Consider the following 14,212-nt stretch of genomic DNA (forward strand, 5'->3'; position numbering starts at 1 on the left):
GTGGCTGGTATATGGTTATGTTTCATTATTCACATCTTTGTTGTATATCATAATTTTTTTGTTATTTGTTATATAACACAATTTTTAAAAAGATAAAAATCATTCTAGCCTAGAAACTGAAGAATGAACTACCAGGGGTTAAGAATGAAAGGAGGTATGGTAGGAGACAATTGTAGTACCCTAGGAGAGTAGACTTGAATATCTACCATAGTTTCTGGCACATAGTAAGTGTTTTAGTCTTAGGAGTTATTTAATTGTGATGGTTGCCATTATTACTATCATCATCATTATAAAGGTAGAAACCAAAAACATAGTGGGATAGTGGGATGGTGAGGGAAGATACACTAAATGTTGTGAGTAGCTATCTTATGCTAAGTGCTTTACCTCTTTTAGTCCTCACTGGAATCTAGTTGAGGTAGATATAAAGAAACTAAGGCTCATAGGGATAGCCAGAAGGCACAACAGCTACATAAATTTCTAATGACTCATTTTCCAACTTTTTTAAAACATGCATACACACACAGACACACCCCAAATACATACACCTCTTTCCTGTCACACTTGAAAAAAATTCAAGTATCTTTTTCCTTTGTTCATAAATAACACATTCTGGGTTAAATACTAATAATTCCATATACTACACACTCAGACAGTGTCTTATTATGGAATATTTTTGGATTATGTCTCTCCATTTTTCAGCTGCCCCTTCTAACAACTCTGAGGAAACCAGGGCAGATGATTATTCCTGTTACACAGATGAGTAAACTAAAATACTAACAGGCTAAATCAGAAGTTCTTGACCTGGTGTCCATCAACTTCACAAAATCCTGTTAAATAGTTCATGATTAAATGGTCATTTTTCTAGGTAGAGGGTCAGTTTTAATATATTTTCAAAGGAGTCCATGACTCCCCACAAAGGTTAAAAAAAAAAACAACCCCATGGGTTAACCGATTTGGCTAACTGGGTGGAGCCCTGACCCCAAGCAATATTTCCCTTACCCCTTGCCCTGATTTCGGTTACGTACAATCTATCATACAAAAATTCAAATTAAAAATATTAGTAAATACTTTTTGTTACATTGACTGACTGCTAAGATGGACATGTTATTATACATTTTGAAACCACTTAGTTGGGAGGAATAGTTCTGTTTTGTTCAGCTCATGGACAGTCACTCTTAACTTTTCAGATGAACAAATCAAGAACTGTCATCTTTACCTGCACAGACTTGTTATAGAAGAAATGAATCTGATACAGAAATTATGTAATCTATCTTACAATTTGGGGTACTGTACAAAAAATAAGCAGGAGATACAGCCTCAGCTAGTGTGGAAAACGGATCATGAGCTGAGAACGGGATTTTCATTTCCTTGGACCAGTTCCTTTAACGTTTGCGCGCGTCCCTTATCTCAGCTGTAAAAGGATTGAACTAGACAGAGGGCTTGTCAGAATTCCTCCCGCTCTAACACTGTACACAGTTGGATGGAATTTAAAATAAAAAACTGTGCATGAACGCTTCACACAGTCTGTTTATTTTAGCTTTAATTGCATTGGCTAAGAGTGTCGGGGACCCACCAGACCTGCCTTTTCTGAGGGCCAGGCCTGCAGTCCCCCTTTTGGGGACTAGGAGTTGGGTGTGACCCAGGAAACAAAGCTGTTGAAGGCCACGGGCTAGGAGCACCTGAAACACGAGGGCTCTCTGTCTCACTCTGTAGCCCAGGCTGGAATGCAGTGGTGTGATCTCCGCTCACTGTTACCTCCGCCTCCTGTGTACCAGTTCAAGCAATTCTCCTGCCTCAGCCTTCCGAGTAGCTGGGATTACAGGCACGCGCCACCACGCCTATCTTTTTTTTTTTTTTGTATTTTTAGTAGAGACGGGGTTTCACCATGTTGGCCAGGCTGGTCTTGAATTCCTGACCTCGTGATCCGCCCGCCACAGTGCTGGGATTACAGGTGTGAGCCATCGCGCCCGGCCAACACAAGGGGTCTTAATCCTGTTTTCTTTTTTGTGGCAGGGTCTCACTTTGCCGCCCAGGCTGGAGTGCAGTAGTGAGATCACAGCTCTCTGCAGCCATGACCTCCTGGGCTCAAGTGATCCTCCAGCCTCAGCCTCCCCAAATGCTGAGATTATAGGCAAGCGACACTACTCCCGGTCTTAATACTTTTTTGAGGAATGAAGGAAGGCGGGAACGCCCAAACGCGGTTGGTGTGAAGCAATCGCCTTAAAGCTGAGTGGAATGTGTGGTTGTTGGGGGTGGAGCCGAGAACCCGACGCGGTTGGAGAGCAGGAAGCGCCCCGCTGCCCCCCTCCATCCCGCGGCCAGGGCTGCCAGAGGGCCGGGAAGGAGGCGGGGCCGCCCTTGGGAACCACTGGGCCCGGCGCGGCCACGTGACCGAGAGCAGGGGCGGGGAGAGGGCGCCCCGGCTCCGCCCAGCGCGCATGCTCGCGGCTCGGCGCTGAAATTCAAATTTGAACGGCTGCAGAGGCCGAGTCCGACACTAGAAGCCGAGAGGAGAGGACAGCTGGTTGTGGGAGTGTTTCCCCGCCTCAGACTCCTGGTTTTTTCCAGGAGACACACTGAGCCGAGACTCACTTTTCTCTTCCTGAATTTGAACCACCGTTTCCATCGTCTCGTAGTCCGACGCCTGGGGCGATGGATCCGTTTACCGAGGTGAGTGAGTTTGCGGGTGCAGCCAGCCATGACCCACCGCTCTAGGCCCCAACCCCGCTTCCTCTGTCAACCTCTGGGCGAACCCCCACAGGGCGGAGGGCGCGTGTGTGCGCGTGCGCAGTGTGTGCGGGCGGGGGTCGGACTGGCTGAGGATGCAGAGCAGGAGCCGAGGCTGCGGCCTGCTGTGGTTGGTGGGTTCCTCTGAGATTTTGTTGTTCCAGTCCTACAGATAAAACTCAGGGAGGAAGGCTTTGAGTCTGTCCTAAAAGGCGGTAGTGAGAGGTCTTTCAGCCCCCGTTTTTACCATGTCCCTCTGCAGTCCTGGCCCAGCAAGAGTGAGGCGCAGGCCTGCGGAACGGGTCCTGCTGGAAGCAGCTGGAATGCTCTGCAGGGCGGGGTCCGGGGCGGGTGACTCAGTGCGGCTGCCCCCGGGAAAGGCAGTGGGATGTGTGATTTGCGGAGTTCACTCAGCTCGCAGAGGAGATGCTAATGACATGACAGCAAAACGTTAAAATAAGCAGGTGCTAGAAACCACTGCACCTTGATATCCCATTGTTCAGCTATCTAGCGAAGAAGTTCATACCCGGGACTGACATTTTAATTGAAAGGAAACAGTGCAAGTGTGTCGACCACAACTATCAGCTCACGATTTTAGAGCAAAGAAATAAACCTTTCGGTGTTTATGGGGCATATCATTACAGTACTTATTTCATCTTGTTCCTTTGAGATTGCGTATGGGTTACATCGTTATTGTGTCGATTTTAGCTTTTGTGGAGACTGTGCGTTGTCACATTCGGGAGTGTTTTGTTGCCAGTTGTCCACTCCCTTTTATTCCAGGACAGTTCCTCTTTCTTCAGGCTGTTGTGCAAGTTTCAAACTGTTGGTTTTTGAGTGTTGCAAAGTGGACCTAAAACTGTGTTTACACTGATTCAAAAACTTCAATTCTGTGAAGAGTAGTAATTCTTTCGGGGAGATGTAATTATAATTCTGTAAGTTATGTGTAAGATATTAATTACAGGTTTCAGCAATTAGAGTTTACTTATATTCAAGCATGACATAATCTATTTTTCTGTTTCAAATTCTTAATCATCTTGGGACAAATACATCAATTTTTTTCACCTTCCTTAAAGATTCTAATAGAAAAACCGAGAGCATATTTTTGTATCAGCCTTAAAATAGGGCTGGTCATACACCAGATACCTTTCACTTACACTGAGGTCGAAAAGAGTGTATTTTATCTAAACTAGAACAGGATTCCTTAAATCCTTAGCCCTATATGTCCTCCTAAGTAACAGACAGGAACAAAGTATTTTTAAGTTGGCTGAAAATTGCACTTCATTTTACTTAAAAATGTCATTCTGAAGGTAGTACAAATTTCAATTGAAAGAAACTTTACCTGTTGAGATCATTTTAGAATGTGCTCAGAAATATGTATGGTTTATTTTATGAAAAACTAGATCACTTGCCGTTGGAAAAACAGCTTAGATGTCTTTTCCTTAATAGGTAATGAATGAATTACTTGAATTGATTCCAACTCTTGGGTGCTTAATTATAGCATTTATAACATTTGCACAGTGAAATAAGCTACTGGTACAGTTCTTTGTCTATCGACTGAAAGTTAGTATAAAATGACTTTCTCAACCAGGGTTTCCTCTCAGAAACTTAGGAAAATTGAGAGACTATGGTACACAGGAAAATTGGGAGACTATTTTCTCAGTTCTCCCAAGGATAATTCAACGCCACCCTGCAAACGTAGGAAATAAGACTATTACATTAACGCCAGGGTATTAGGGCTTAATTGTTTTGGTAACTCTAGTTACCAAATCATGGTAAACTCTCTTTTCCTCAAACAAGACTGTTTTGCATCGCCCTTCCTCCCTGCTGTTGCTGATACTGTTCTGGCACTCTTTTGTTTTTTTTTTTAAGACGGAGTCTCGCACTGTCGCCCAGGTGACAAAACCATAAACTCACTACTCATAACATCAAGAGTCGGAAGCTCTGCTCACAGGTGATAGTTATCCCAGTACAAGAATACTACAAAGAAACCCAGAGTAAAGTCTACCAATCCAGAACTTTCTTTATAAAAACCTTGAAAGAGAAAAAGCTGTCATTAAAATACTTCACAGAAGCATATTTTATTGTAGAATTTCTCTTATTTTCCAGAATTAAATGAAAGTCCCTGGGGAAGAGCTGCTAGAGCATATTGAAAATAAGAAGAAGTTAATTTATATTGAGTCTACTCTGTTAAAGAAGGCAAGGAAATGAGTGAAATCTCCTAGAAAAATTTGTCAGAAATGACTTTGGGGTGCATGTGGCAAAAGTTGTTCAGGCACTATAAGCTTCAGTTTTCTGAGATTCATTCATGTGGGCTATCTTCTTGAATATGTTATTGCAGTTTTTTTTTTTTTTAATGCCTACACTGTTGGAAGAAAGGTGTGATATTTCAAGGAATATGCCTTGTATTTAAAAGAGTTTTAAAATTCCTGATATACTATAAAGAAGGGCTACTTACATTTATTGAGCTATTGAGTTTATATATTTCAGATACATAATTTCTTTTAAATTAATAACCTTTGGTGTTTATAGCTTTATTTCACAGATTAGGAAACAGTTTTTGCATATCTATTAATTGTTTTTTTTAATCTGGGAATTTTTGAATCTAATGTAAGCAATAGAACATTCATATATGTTTGAATGACAAAATCACATTCTTTCGTTGTGACATACGGCTCATGGTAACTGAAGCTGTGCTGACTCACAAATGTTCTAACTGACCAGAATGGAATGTGGGCATGTCTATGAATGAATATAATTAGGCTAGTGTTGTATCTGGGAAGTGATAGATATAGCAATTGAAAAATCACAAATTTATTAATTTAGAAAGGAATCATTATTTCTTTTCCTCTTCTTCTTTTTTTTTTTTTTTGAGACAGAGTCTTGTTCTCACCAGGCTGGAGTGCAGTGGTGCGATCTTGGCTCAATGCAACTTCCGCCTCCCAGGTTCAAGTGATTCTCCTGCCTCAGCCTCCCAAGTAGCTGGGACTACAGGCGTGCGCCACCACACCTGGCTAATTTTTGTATTTTTAGTAGAGACGGGGTTTCACCGTGTTTGCCAAGCTAGTCTCAAATTCCTAGCCTCAAGCGATCTGCCTGCCTTGGCCTCCTAAAGTGCTGGGATTACAGGCATGAGCCACTGTGCCCAGCAGAGACTTTCTTATAAAGGGTTACAATCTACAGTGTGGCCATCCTGACAGGCTGGAAAACATATTTACTAGCTTCGGGCAGAGACTGGAAACAGGCACTTCAAGAGAGGAGAAGGTGGAACAGGGATTTATGCCTGAAGGGTTAGCCAAGTATACATATTCAACAGGTTATAGGCAGAGCTATGAGTATTTACAAAAGGGGTCCCGATGGGTGGGTACTGAGCAAACATGTGGTTACATGCATCCCATGTTCACTTTGGAATGAAGACTTAACATGTAAATACATTACAGTTGGGCCCTATATGTCAAAAGGTGAGGTGGAGACATGAAGGCATTCAAGTGAGCAGCCTCTGTAAACTGGCCAGAACCAATTCATGGTTGGTGGTCTTCTTACTGAGAGAGAGTTATCGAAATCAATCTCTTGTCCAATTAAAGCTGTAGTTGTAGCTTATGGAGCATGAGGGTTAGTCATTGTCCGATGGCAGATGAGCTGCAATTATTTTAATATTTATTGCTTATCTTGAGGTCAGTGCTTGTTCAGCTACTAGAGTAAAAGAAAAGCTTTGGCATTTAGAAGACAGTTTATTTTTTAAGTGTAGGGAGTTTGTGACTTAACCCTTGCCTGGCATGGCCTTAGGTCCTATTTATTTGTTTAGAGACAGGGTCTCACTCTGTTACCCAGGCTGGAGTGCGGTAGCGATCACAGCTCACCGAAACCTTGAACTCCTGGGCTCAAGTAATCCTTTTGCTTCAGCCACCCCACCCACCAGGTAGCTGGGGCCATCGGTGTGCCCCACCAGGCCTGGCTAACTTTTGTATGTTTTGCAGAGACAGGATCTTGCTTTGTTGCCCAGGCTTGATCCTGTTTATAATTTGATATCTTATTGCTACAAAGAGCCTTCTTTCAGTCTTATGATCTCTATCTAACATTAATGCTCATCAGTTATTGTGTCTAAACAGCAAAAGGAGGGGTATAACAAGGTGCATGCAGCCTCCTGTCCCATCATGGCTGAGAACTCAGTTTTTAAGGTTTCTCTGGGGTCCCCTTCGTCAAGAGGGAGTTTTTCAGTTGATTGAGAGGATTAGTATTTTATTTTTAGTTCTCATATTGTATCATGGGAGAAATTATCAGATATATATGGATTTGTGAAACAATATGCTTATTCTTGAATTTGTTGAAGGACTTTTATTTAGCGGGTGAAGGTCTTGTATTCTGGAAGCCATTTGGTTCATAAATTAGTTTTTCTGTGATTAGAGCATTTCAATTTAGTGTCATTTTTTTCAATGAACTTTAAATTAGAAATCATTCTTTTTTTTTTTTTTTTTTTTGAGACAGAGTCTTGCTCTGCCGCCCAGGCTGGAGTGCAGTGGCCTGCTCTCAGCTCACCGCAAGCTCCGCCTCCCGGGTTCACGCCATTCTCCTGTCTCAGCCTCCCGAGTAGCTGGGACTACAGGCGCCCGCCTCGTCGCCCGGCTGGTTTTTTGTATTTTTTAGTAGAGACGGGGTTTCACCGTATTAGCCAGGATGGTCTCGATCTCCTGACCTCGTGATCCGCCCGTCTCGGCCTCCCAAAGTGCTGGGATTACAGGCTTGAGCCACCGAGAAATCATTCTTAAGAAGAGTAGAGAGTGTGCCTTCTTTCACATTTAGCTCATGTTTCTTTTACGTACTCAGATTTTTAAAAAATTGTTACTCTATTTTAAGGAATTAAAAAGAGTCAAATGGAATTTAATTTTTCAGCCTGTACTAACTACTGTATCTGAGTATGCAAGGCAGTAGTAATAATCTGCATACCTCCTTTAGTTGTGTGCATTTGAAAGAAAATGAATTGTTTCACAGGGTCTTGTGTTTGAGATTTACTTAAATTGACTTAAAATAGGAACATCAGTTGATTTGGAGTAGAAAGGAGTATTCATGACTTTATGCAATGGCTAAGATTTCAATTTAAAACCATTTTATTATATGTTAATATTTAATTAAATAAAACATAAGACTATTTTGTTTTTCTTTCCTCTTAGGAAGTGTTTTATGTTTTCAAAGGACCAATATGTTATTTATCTCTTGCTGCTTACCACCATCCCAGATTTTAGGGTCTGTATTAGTTTTGCTGCTGTAACAACTTATCACAAATTTAGTGGCTTAAAATAACATATTCATTATCTTACAGTTCTTTAGAGACAGGGTCTCACTCTGAAATCTGAAATGGATTTTACTTTGTTCAAATCAATGTGTCAGCGGGATTGTGTTTCTTCTGGAGGCTGTAGGGGAGAATCTCTTTCCTAACTTTGGGTTTCTAAAGGCCATCTGCATATCTTGGCTTGTCCCGTTCTTCCATCTTCAAAGCCACAAATCACATTACTCTGACCTCTGCTTCCATTGTCATATTTTCCCTGACTCTCATCTTCTTGCCTCTCTGTTTTCCATTGTAAGGACCTTTGTGATTATGTTGGGCCTGACCAGATAATCCAGAATTATCTCCATCTAAAGATTCTTAATCACATCAGTAGTCTCTTTTGCCCTGTGAGGCAACATATTCAGAGGTTTAGGGTATTAGGACAAAAAATCTTTGAGGGACCATTATTTTGCCTACCATAGTAGCTTAAAACAATACTCTATTTTCTCATGATTCATTGGGTCAGCAATTTGTATTGTGCTCAACTGGGCTGTTCTTCTGCTTGTCTCTCCAGTGGTCATGCAGGAATCTTCAGTGATCTCGCAGATTATCTGGAGCTGGGTAGTCTAGGATGGCCTTATTCACATGTTTAGCAGTTGATACTGACCATCAGCTGGGCCATGTGTCTCTAATAGACTTAACCTGGGCATGTTCACTTAGTGGCAGAGAGACCCCAAACTGTAAAATCTCTTGATGCCTAGAAGTCTCACAATATCACTTGTCCGTATTTTATTGGTCAAAGCAGATCACAAGGCCAGCCCAGATTCAAGGGTAAAGAAATAGATTCTGTCTTCTGATGAAAGCAGAAAGAATTTGTGGCCTTTAAAAATCTTATATAAGTAACTTTACACATTTTATTTCCCCTGTAATGTTCCTATAATAATTATGACATTGGGGTGCTCATTTAGTGAATCTTGACGTAATTGCTTAGGATTCACTTTTGAAGTGTGTTTAACTGTCATCCTATGTGGCAATTGGTGATTTTAGAAGATACTGCAATTTTATGAACCTTTGATTAAACTTGCGTTTTAACACTGATACATTTATTTGTGTAGAAACTGCTGGAGCGAACCCGTGCCAGGCGAGAGAATCTTCAGAGAAAAATGGCTGAGAGACCCACAGCAGCTCCAAGGTCTATGACTCATGCTAAGCGAGCCAGACAGCCACTTTCAGAAGCAAGTAACCAGCAGCCCGTTTCTGGTGGTGAAGGTAATAGACTTTGTGGGGAAAAATAACATTTGCTTTTTTTTTTTCTTTTGAAGGAGACAAGCCCCAGACACTTCATTAGCACATAGAAGAACCAAGCTCTTTGGGAGACAAATGTAACAGCCTCTGGGGGAAATAACAGCCTTCTATTCTATTTCAGAGTTATTATATTAGGCCTAGAACCCATTGGGTTGGAACAGTTTCTTCTAACAAATATTTCAAGTTAATTGATTGAACTTTATTTTCTCCAATCTGAAGTTATCCTTAAAACTTCAAGGGAAGAAAAATAAAGGAGTAGGGTAACATTTATACTTACAGTAGTGTGTAGTTTTTTATCCCAGAGGTGGCAGAACAACTGGCCACAGAGTGTGGATGGTGTCTCTGGTACCAGCAAGGCAATGGAAGGCACACTGCCAGTGCTTGACATTTAATGAACCTTTTTCACCCTCTATTTGCTGAACCAACTCTAAAGTGTAGGTTGTTAAATCTCCAGAAGTGGTGGAATTAAACACAAGCACACACACACAAACACAAACTCACCTGTAGTCTTACTCTTCCCTCAGTCCTGGGATTCCCAGCCAGCATCAGCCAGCCTCCTTAGTCTTTTCCTGGAGTGTGGAATAGTCTGGAGATAATAATCTTCCTTAGTATGACTGTAAAATACTGTAATACCACTGTAAAATAAAATATAGAAAAAAATTACAGAGGGAAAACCAATTTTTTTTTTTTTTTTTTTTTTTTTTTTTTTTTAAAGAGAAGAGTACATGGGGCTAGCTCAGTTATTTTGGAAGCTAGTCATAGAACAAGAATTAGTTTTCATACATTTATCCATTTTGAAGGGAGAGTGAAGGAAATACATTACATATTATATGGTATTCAGCCAGGAAAATAGGGGCCTGTCCCTAGTCCAGGATCTTCTGTTTTCCCTGTGAGATGGGTTTGTACTATTGAGTGCTATGTATTTGAAAACTAGTGTTTGGATGCTTAGATAGAAGTTCAAAACTATATTTTGATGTTTAGGTAGAAGTTCACATTTACTGTTTTAGATAATTGTAAACTAGAATAATTCTGTATTTCCAGATGGTATCGCATGTTAAAGCAGGAACACTTTCAAAAATTATTAGGTGTGTTCATAGTAAATAGATCCATAAATGAGTTACAAAACATTAGAAAGTTTCCAAAATAAATAAAGGAAAAGAAAAGAAAAAAGAGCCAGGTGGGGTGACTCACGCCTGTAATCCCAACACTTTGAGAGACTGAGGTGGGCAGAGTGCTTGAGCTCAGGAGTTGGAGACCAGCCTGGGCAACATGGCAAAACCCTGTCTACAAAAAATACAAAAATTAGCTGGGCATGGTGGCACATCTATAGTCCCAGCTACGCGGGAGGCTGAGGTGGGAGGATCACTTGAGCCCAGGAGGTCGAGGTTGCAGTGAACTGAGATTGCACCACTTCACTCCACCCTGGGTGACAGAGTGAGGCCCTATCTCAAAAAAAGAAAAAAGAGACAAAAAAGTAGAGTAGGGAAAAAATAGATTAGAAAGTTTCATGATGTATATTGACTTAGGTTGATGTCAACAAGAGCAATCATGATTTATTCCTGATACTACTTTGGTCACTGCCAGAACATTTGGTTAGGCAATTGATGAAACTGTCCTAATATGAAATGTACATTCTTTTAAAATATTAATTTTCCAGAAGATATATTGAAACTCAGTTGTAGTTAGAAATAATATGCCTTATGGTTATGATAATTTTTTTTTAATTTTAGGGCTTTTTCATTTATTTTATAGGTGTTCATAGAAGCTTGAAATATGAAATGTTAAATATCTGTACTGGTGAATTTGTTTGGTATTGACCAGATAATTCAGTCACTTTTTCTGTCTCCTGTCGTAATCCTAAACCTCAAGCCAATTGCCCTTCTAACCATGCTTATTAGTTATTTTCCATGAAAGAAAGTTTCAAAACCAGAAAACCTGGTTTCTACACTCAGCTCAGCTGTGTGACTTTAGGTGGGTAACTGAATTTCTCTAGGCTTGGTATTTCTTATTTGAAAGTGAGGTGATTAGGCTGTATAATCTTTAAAATCTGTTAGAATGCTTTCTTATTCTGTGTGTATGCACTTTTTATTTACTATTGTCTTAACACTATATAAAGTGTTACGCATATATTTTGAAAATGTTATTTAAATATCTTTTATTTATTTTCATTTTTCCATAAATTATTGGGGTACAGGTGGTATTTGGTTACATGAGTAAGTTCTTTAGTGGTGATTTGTGAGATTTTGGTGCACCCATCACCTGAGCGGTATACACTGCACATATTTGTAATCTTTTATCCCTTGCTCCCATCCCGCTCTTACCCCCAAATCCCCACAGTCCATCGCATCCTTCTTATGCCTTTGCACCCCCATAGCTTAGCTCTAAATATCTTTTCATTAAGGTTTTTATACCATAAATTATGTTTGCTTGAAAAGATCTTTCATATCAGATTTCTAAGTTGCTGAAAGAGAATGGGGTTTTACATATTTCTGGTTGTAACTAAAATCATTTAAAATAATAGGGAGGGGTGATGTTTTATTAATTTGTTAAGTATCTACCCTCAAGTTTTTCATGCTGTGAGATATTGCAAATTTTGAATGTCTTTTTTCTTCTTTTTTAATGTAGAGAAATCTTGTACGAAACCATCACCATCAAAAAAACGCTGTTCTGACAACACTGAAGTAGAAGTTTCTAATTTGGAAAATAAACAACCAGTTGAGTCATCATCTGCAAAATCTTGTTCTCCAAGTCCTGTGTCTCCTCAGGTGCAGCCACACGCAGCAGATACCGTCAGTGATTCTGTGGCTGTCCCGGCATCACTGCTGGGCATGAGGAGAGGGCTGAACTCAAGATTGGAAGCAACTGCAGCCTCCTCAGTTAAAACACGTATGCAAAAACTTGCGGAGCAACGGCGCCTTTGGGATAATGATGATATGACAGGTATGAATTGTATAGATGGTATGGCCCATACATCTGTTCCAATAAGATGCAGTTTGGTATGTTAAACATTTGATCCGTTAACTCATGAAAAGTAAATGCTTTTGTTTTATCTATATGTTGAGTATCCTTTGCTTGCAAATGGTTTGTCTACCAGTAGTATACGTTGGTTTTGTTTAGACTGAAGTAGATCACAATGAGTTTCTTGGACTAGTTCGTAGAAACCTGATCTTATGCATTACCTTAATATCTGCAACGAAAAATAGCTGAGAACAAACTGCACGTGTCATTAGCATTGCTGACCCTCAGCTCCATGTTAAAGAAATCCTATTTCATGGATTCAATAATTAAATAAACTTGAGGGACTAAGGTATGCAATGCTGTTCGGTAGGGGAGAAATAAAATGTCAAAAAACATAAATTGAGCACTACAAAGTATATTATTATGCACAGTGCTGGAAACGAATGAAATGACTTGATCCTTGCCTTTCATGAGCCTATCATCAGAAGGGGTACCTGAAAAGTAAAGCAACAATTATGCAACAGAGTTATTTACGCTATGATCAATTTCACTTATCTCTTGCCTTGTTACAAAAAAAAAAAAAAAAGCCTTGAGATTACTTATAAAAATATCTGTATTACGAAACAAGAAAAGTAAAGAAGTCAAGGTGAAGAGAAAATACGGGAAGGAAAAACAAAGAAGGGAAAAGTAAAGTCATTTTATTAAATGCAGACTGTAAAGTCTTCCTTTTGCTAGTGGCCCATGTGAAGACATGAAACACTTATCAGTTGCATGACTAACAAGCTAAAAGCAGAACTATCTTTGGCACTAAGACTTGAGATTTGGCACTAAGACCTGAGAGAACTTTCTTTCATGTGTCCTTAAATATGACCTGGTGGGAGCCAATAAACCTATAAGGTTTCTCAAGGTAGGCAGATGTCCTGGCTCCAAGCTCAGTAGAAGCATTTCTTTTTTTCTTTTCTTTTTTTTTGAGACAGAGTCTCACTCTGTCACCCAGTCTAGAGTGCAGCGGCACAGTCTTGGCTCACTGCAACTTCCGCCTCTCAGGTTCAAGTGATTCTCGTGCCTCAGCCTCCCGAGTAGCTGGGATGACAGGTGCGTGCCACCATGCCCAGCTATTTTTTTTGTATTTTTTGGTAGAGATGGAGTTGCACCATGTTGTCAAAACTGGTCTCGAACTCCTGACTTCAAGTGATCGCCTGCCTTGGCCTCCCAAGTGTTAGGATTACAGTAATGAGCCACCGCGCCTGGCAGTAGAAGCATTTCTATAGTGAGCTAGCACAGTGCAGGTAGACCCCACGGTGCTTGCAGGCAGCTCAGTGGCTACTGGGCCTCACCCAAGGAAGCATTCCTTAGGTGGTTCTCAGTCTGGCTGATTGTATCAGAATCACATAGACCATAGGATTAGAATTTCAGAAATGTGGTGGAGCCCCAAGGTGTGCTTTTGTCTTATTTTTTTTAAAGCTCTTTAGGTACTTCTGATGCATAGCCAGAATTGAGATCAAGTGATCTGAAGCATGGGGCTGGATAGATGACAGATATTTTAGACTGGATTAAACTAGATGGACTACATATATTTCAGGCAGCCTTCCATACGTATCAATTCTTTTCTTTTAACTGAAATTTTGATAAGAATTAGCAGAGAGTTTAAGATTATGTTTTCTGACAGCGATGATAATAAGCTCAAGAGCAAACAGTATGTAAAATGCTAGGCATTGCAAATCTTTTTTATTTTAATGTAAACTTTTTTATTCTAATAGCTTTTAATTCTTACCATCTTGAGACCACTTTTATCTTCATTTTATAGAAGAGGGAAACTGGGTTCATACAGGCTAATAAACCTGTCCTGGTTAGCCGGCTCAAATGCAAATCCCAATGGTTTGACTTTAGAGCTCTTAATTCCTGTGACCTACCTGATGATTTTTTTTGTTTTTGTTTTTGTTTTTGTTTTTGAGACAGAGT

At 40.3% G+C, this 14,212-nt stretch overlaps 2 protein-coding genes across 5 annotated transcripts in view; one reads left to right on the plus strand and one right to left on the minus strand.

Annotated features, from left to right (window-relative positions):
• The window catches only part of KIAA0895 (KIAA0895 ortholog), a 65,222-nt gene extending 62,522 nt beyond the window's left edge, over positions 1–2,700 (minus strand). Inside the window, exon 1 of the mRNA XM_030932555.1 lies at positions 2,593–2,700. Coding sequence (XP_030788415.1) covers positions 2,593–2,700 — 108 coding nt within the window. The remainder of the gene's footprint in view (positions 1–2,592) is intronic.
• The window catches only part of ANLN (anillin actin binding protein), a 70,402-nt gene continuing 58,621 nt past the window's right edge, over positions 2,432–14,212 (plus strand). For all 4 annotated transcript variants that reach the window (XM_010361134.2, XM_030932550.1, XM_010361135.2 and 1 more), the window contains exons 1-3: positions 2,432–2,670; positions 9,103–9,256; positions 11,918–12,232. In XM_010361134.2, the coding sequence (XP_010359436.1) occupies positions 2,653–2,670; positions 9,103–9,256; positions 11,918–12,232 (487 nt within the window). In that variant the 5' untranslated portion in view covers positions 2,432–2,652. The remainder of the gene's footprint in view (positions 2,671–9,102; positions 9,257–11,917; positions 12,233–14,212) is intronic.

This window comes from Rhinopithecus roxellana, chromosome 6 (genome assembly GCF_007565055.1).
Source record: "Rhinopithecus roxellana isolate Shanxi Qingling chromosome 6, ASM756505v1, whole genome shotgun sequence".
NCBI lineage: Eukaryota > Metazoa > Chordata > Mammalia > Primates > Cercopithecidae > Rhinopithecus > Rhinopithecus roxellana.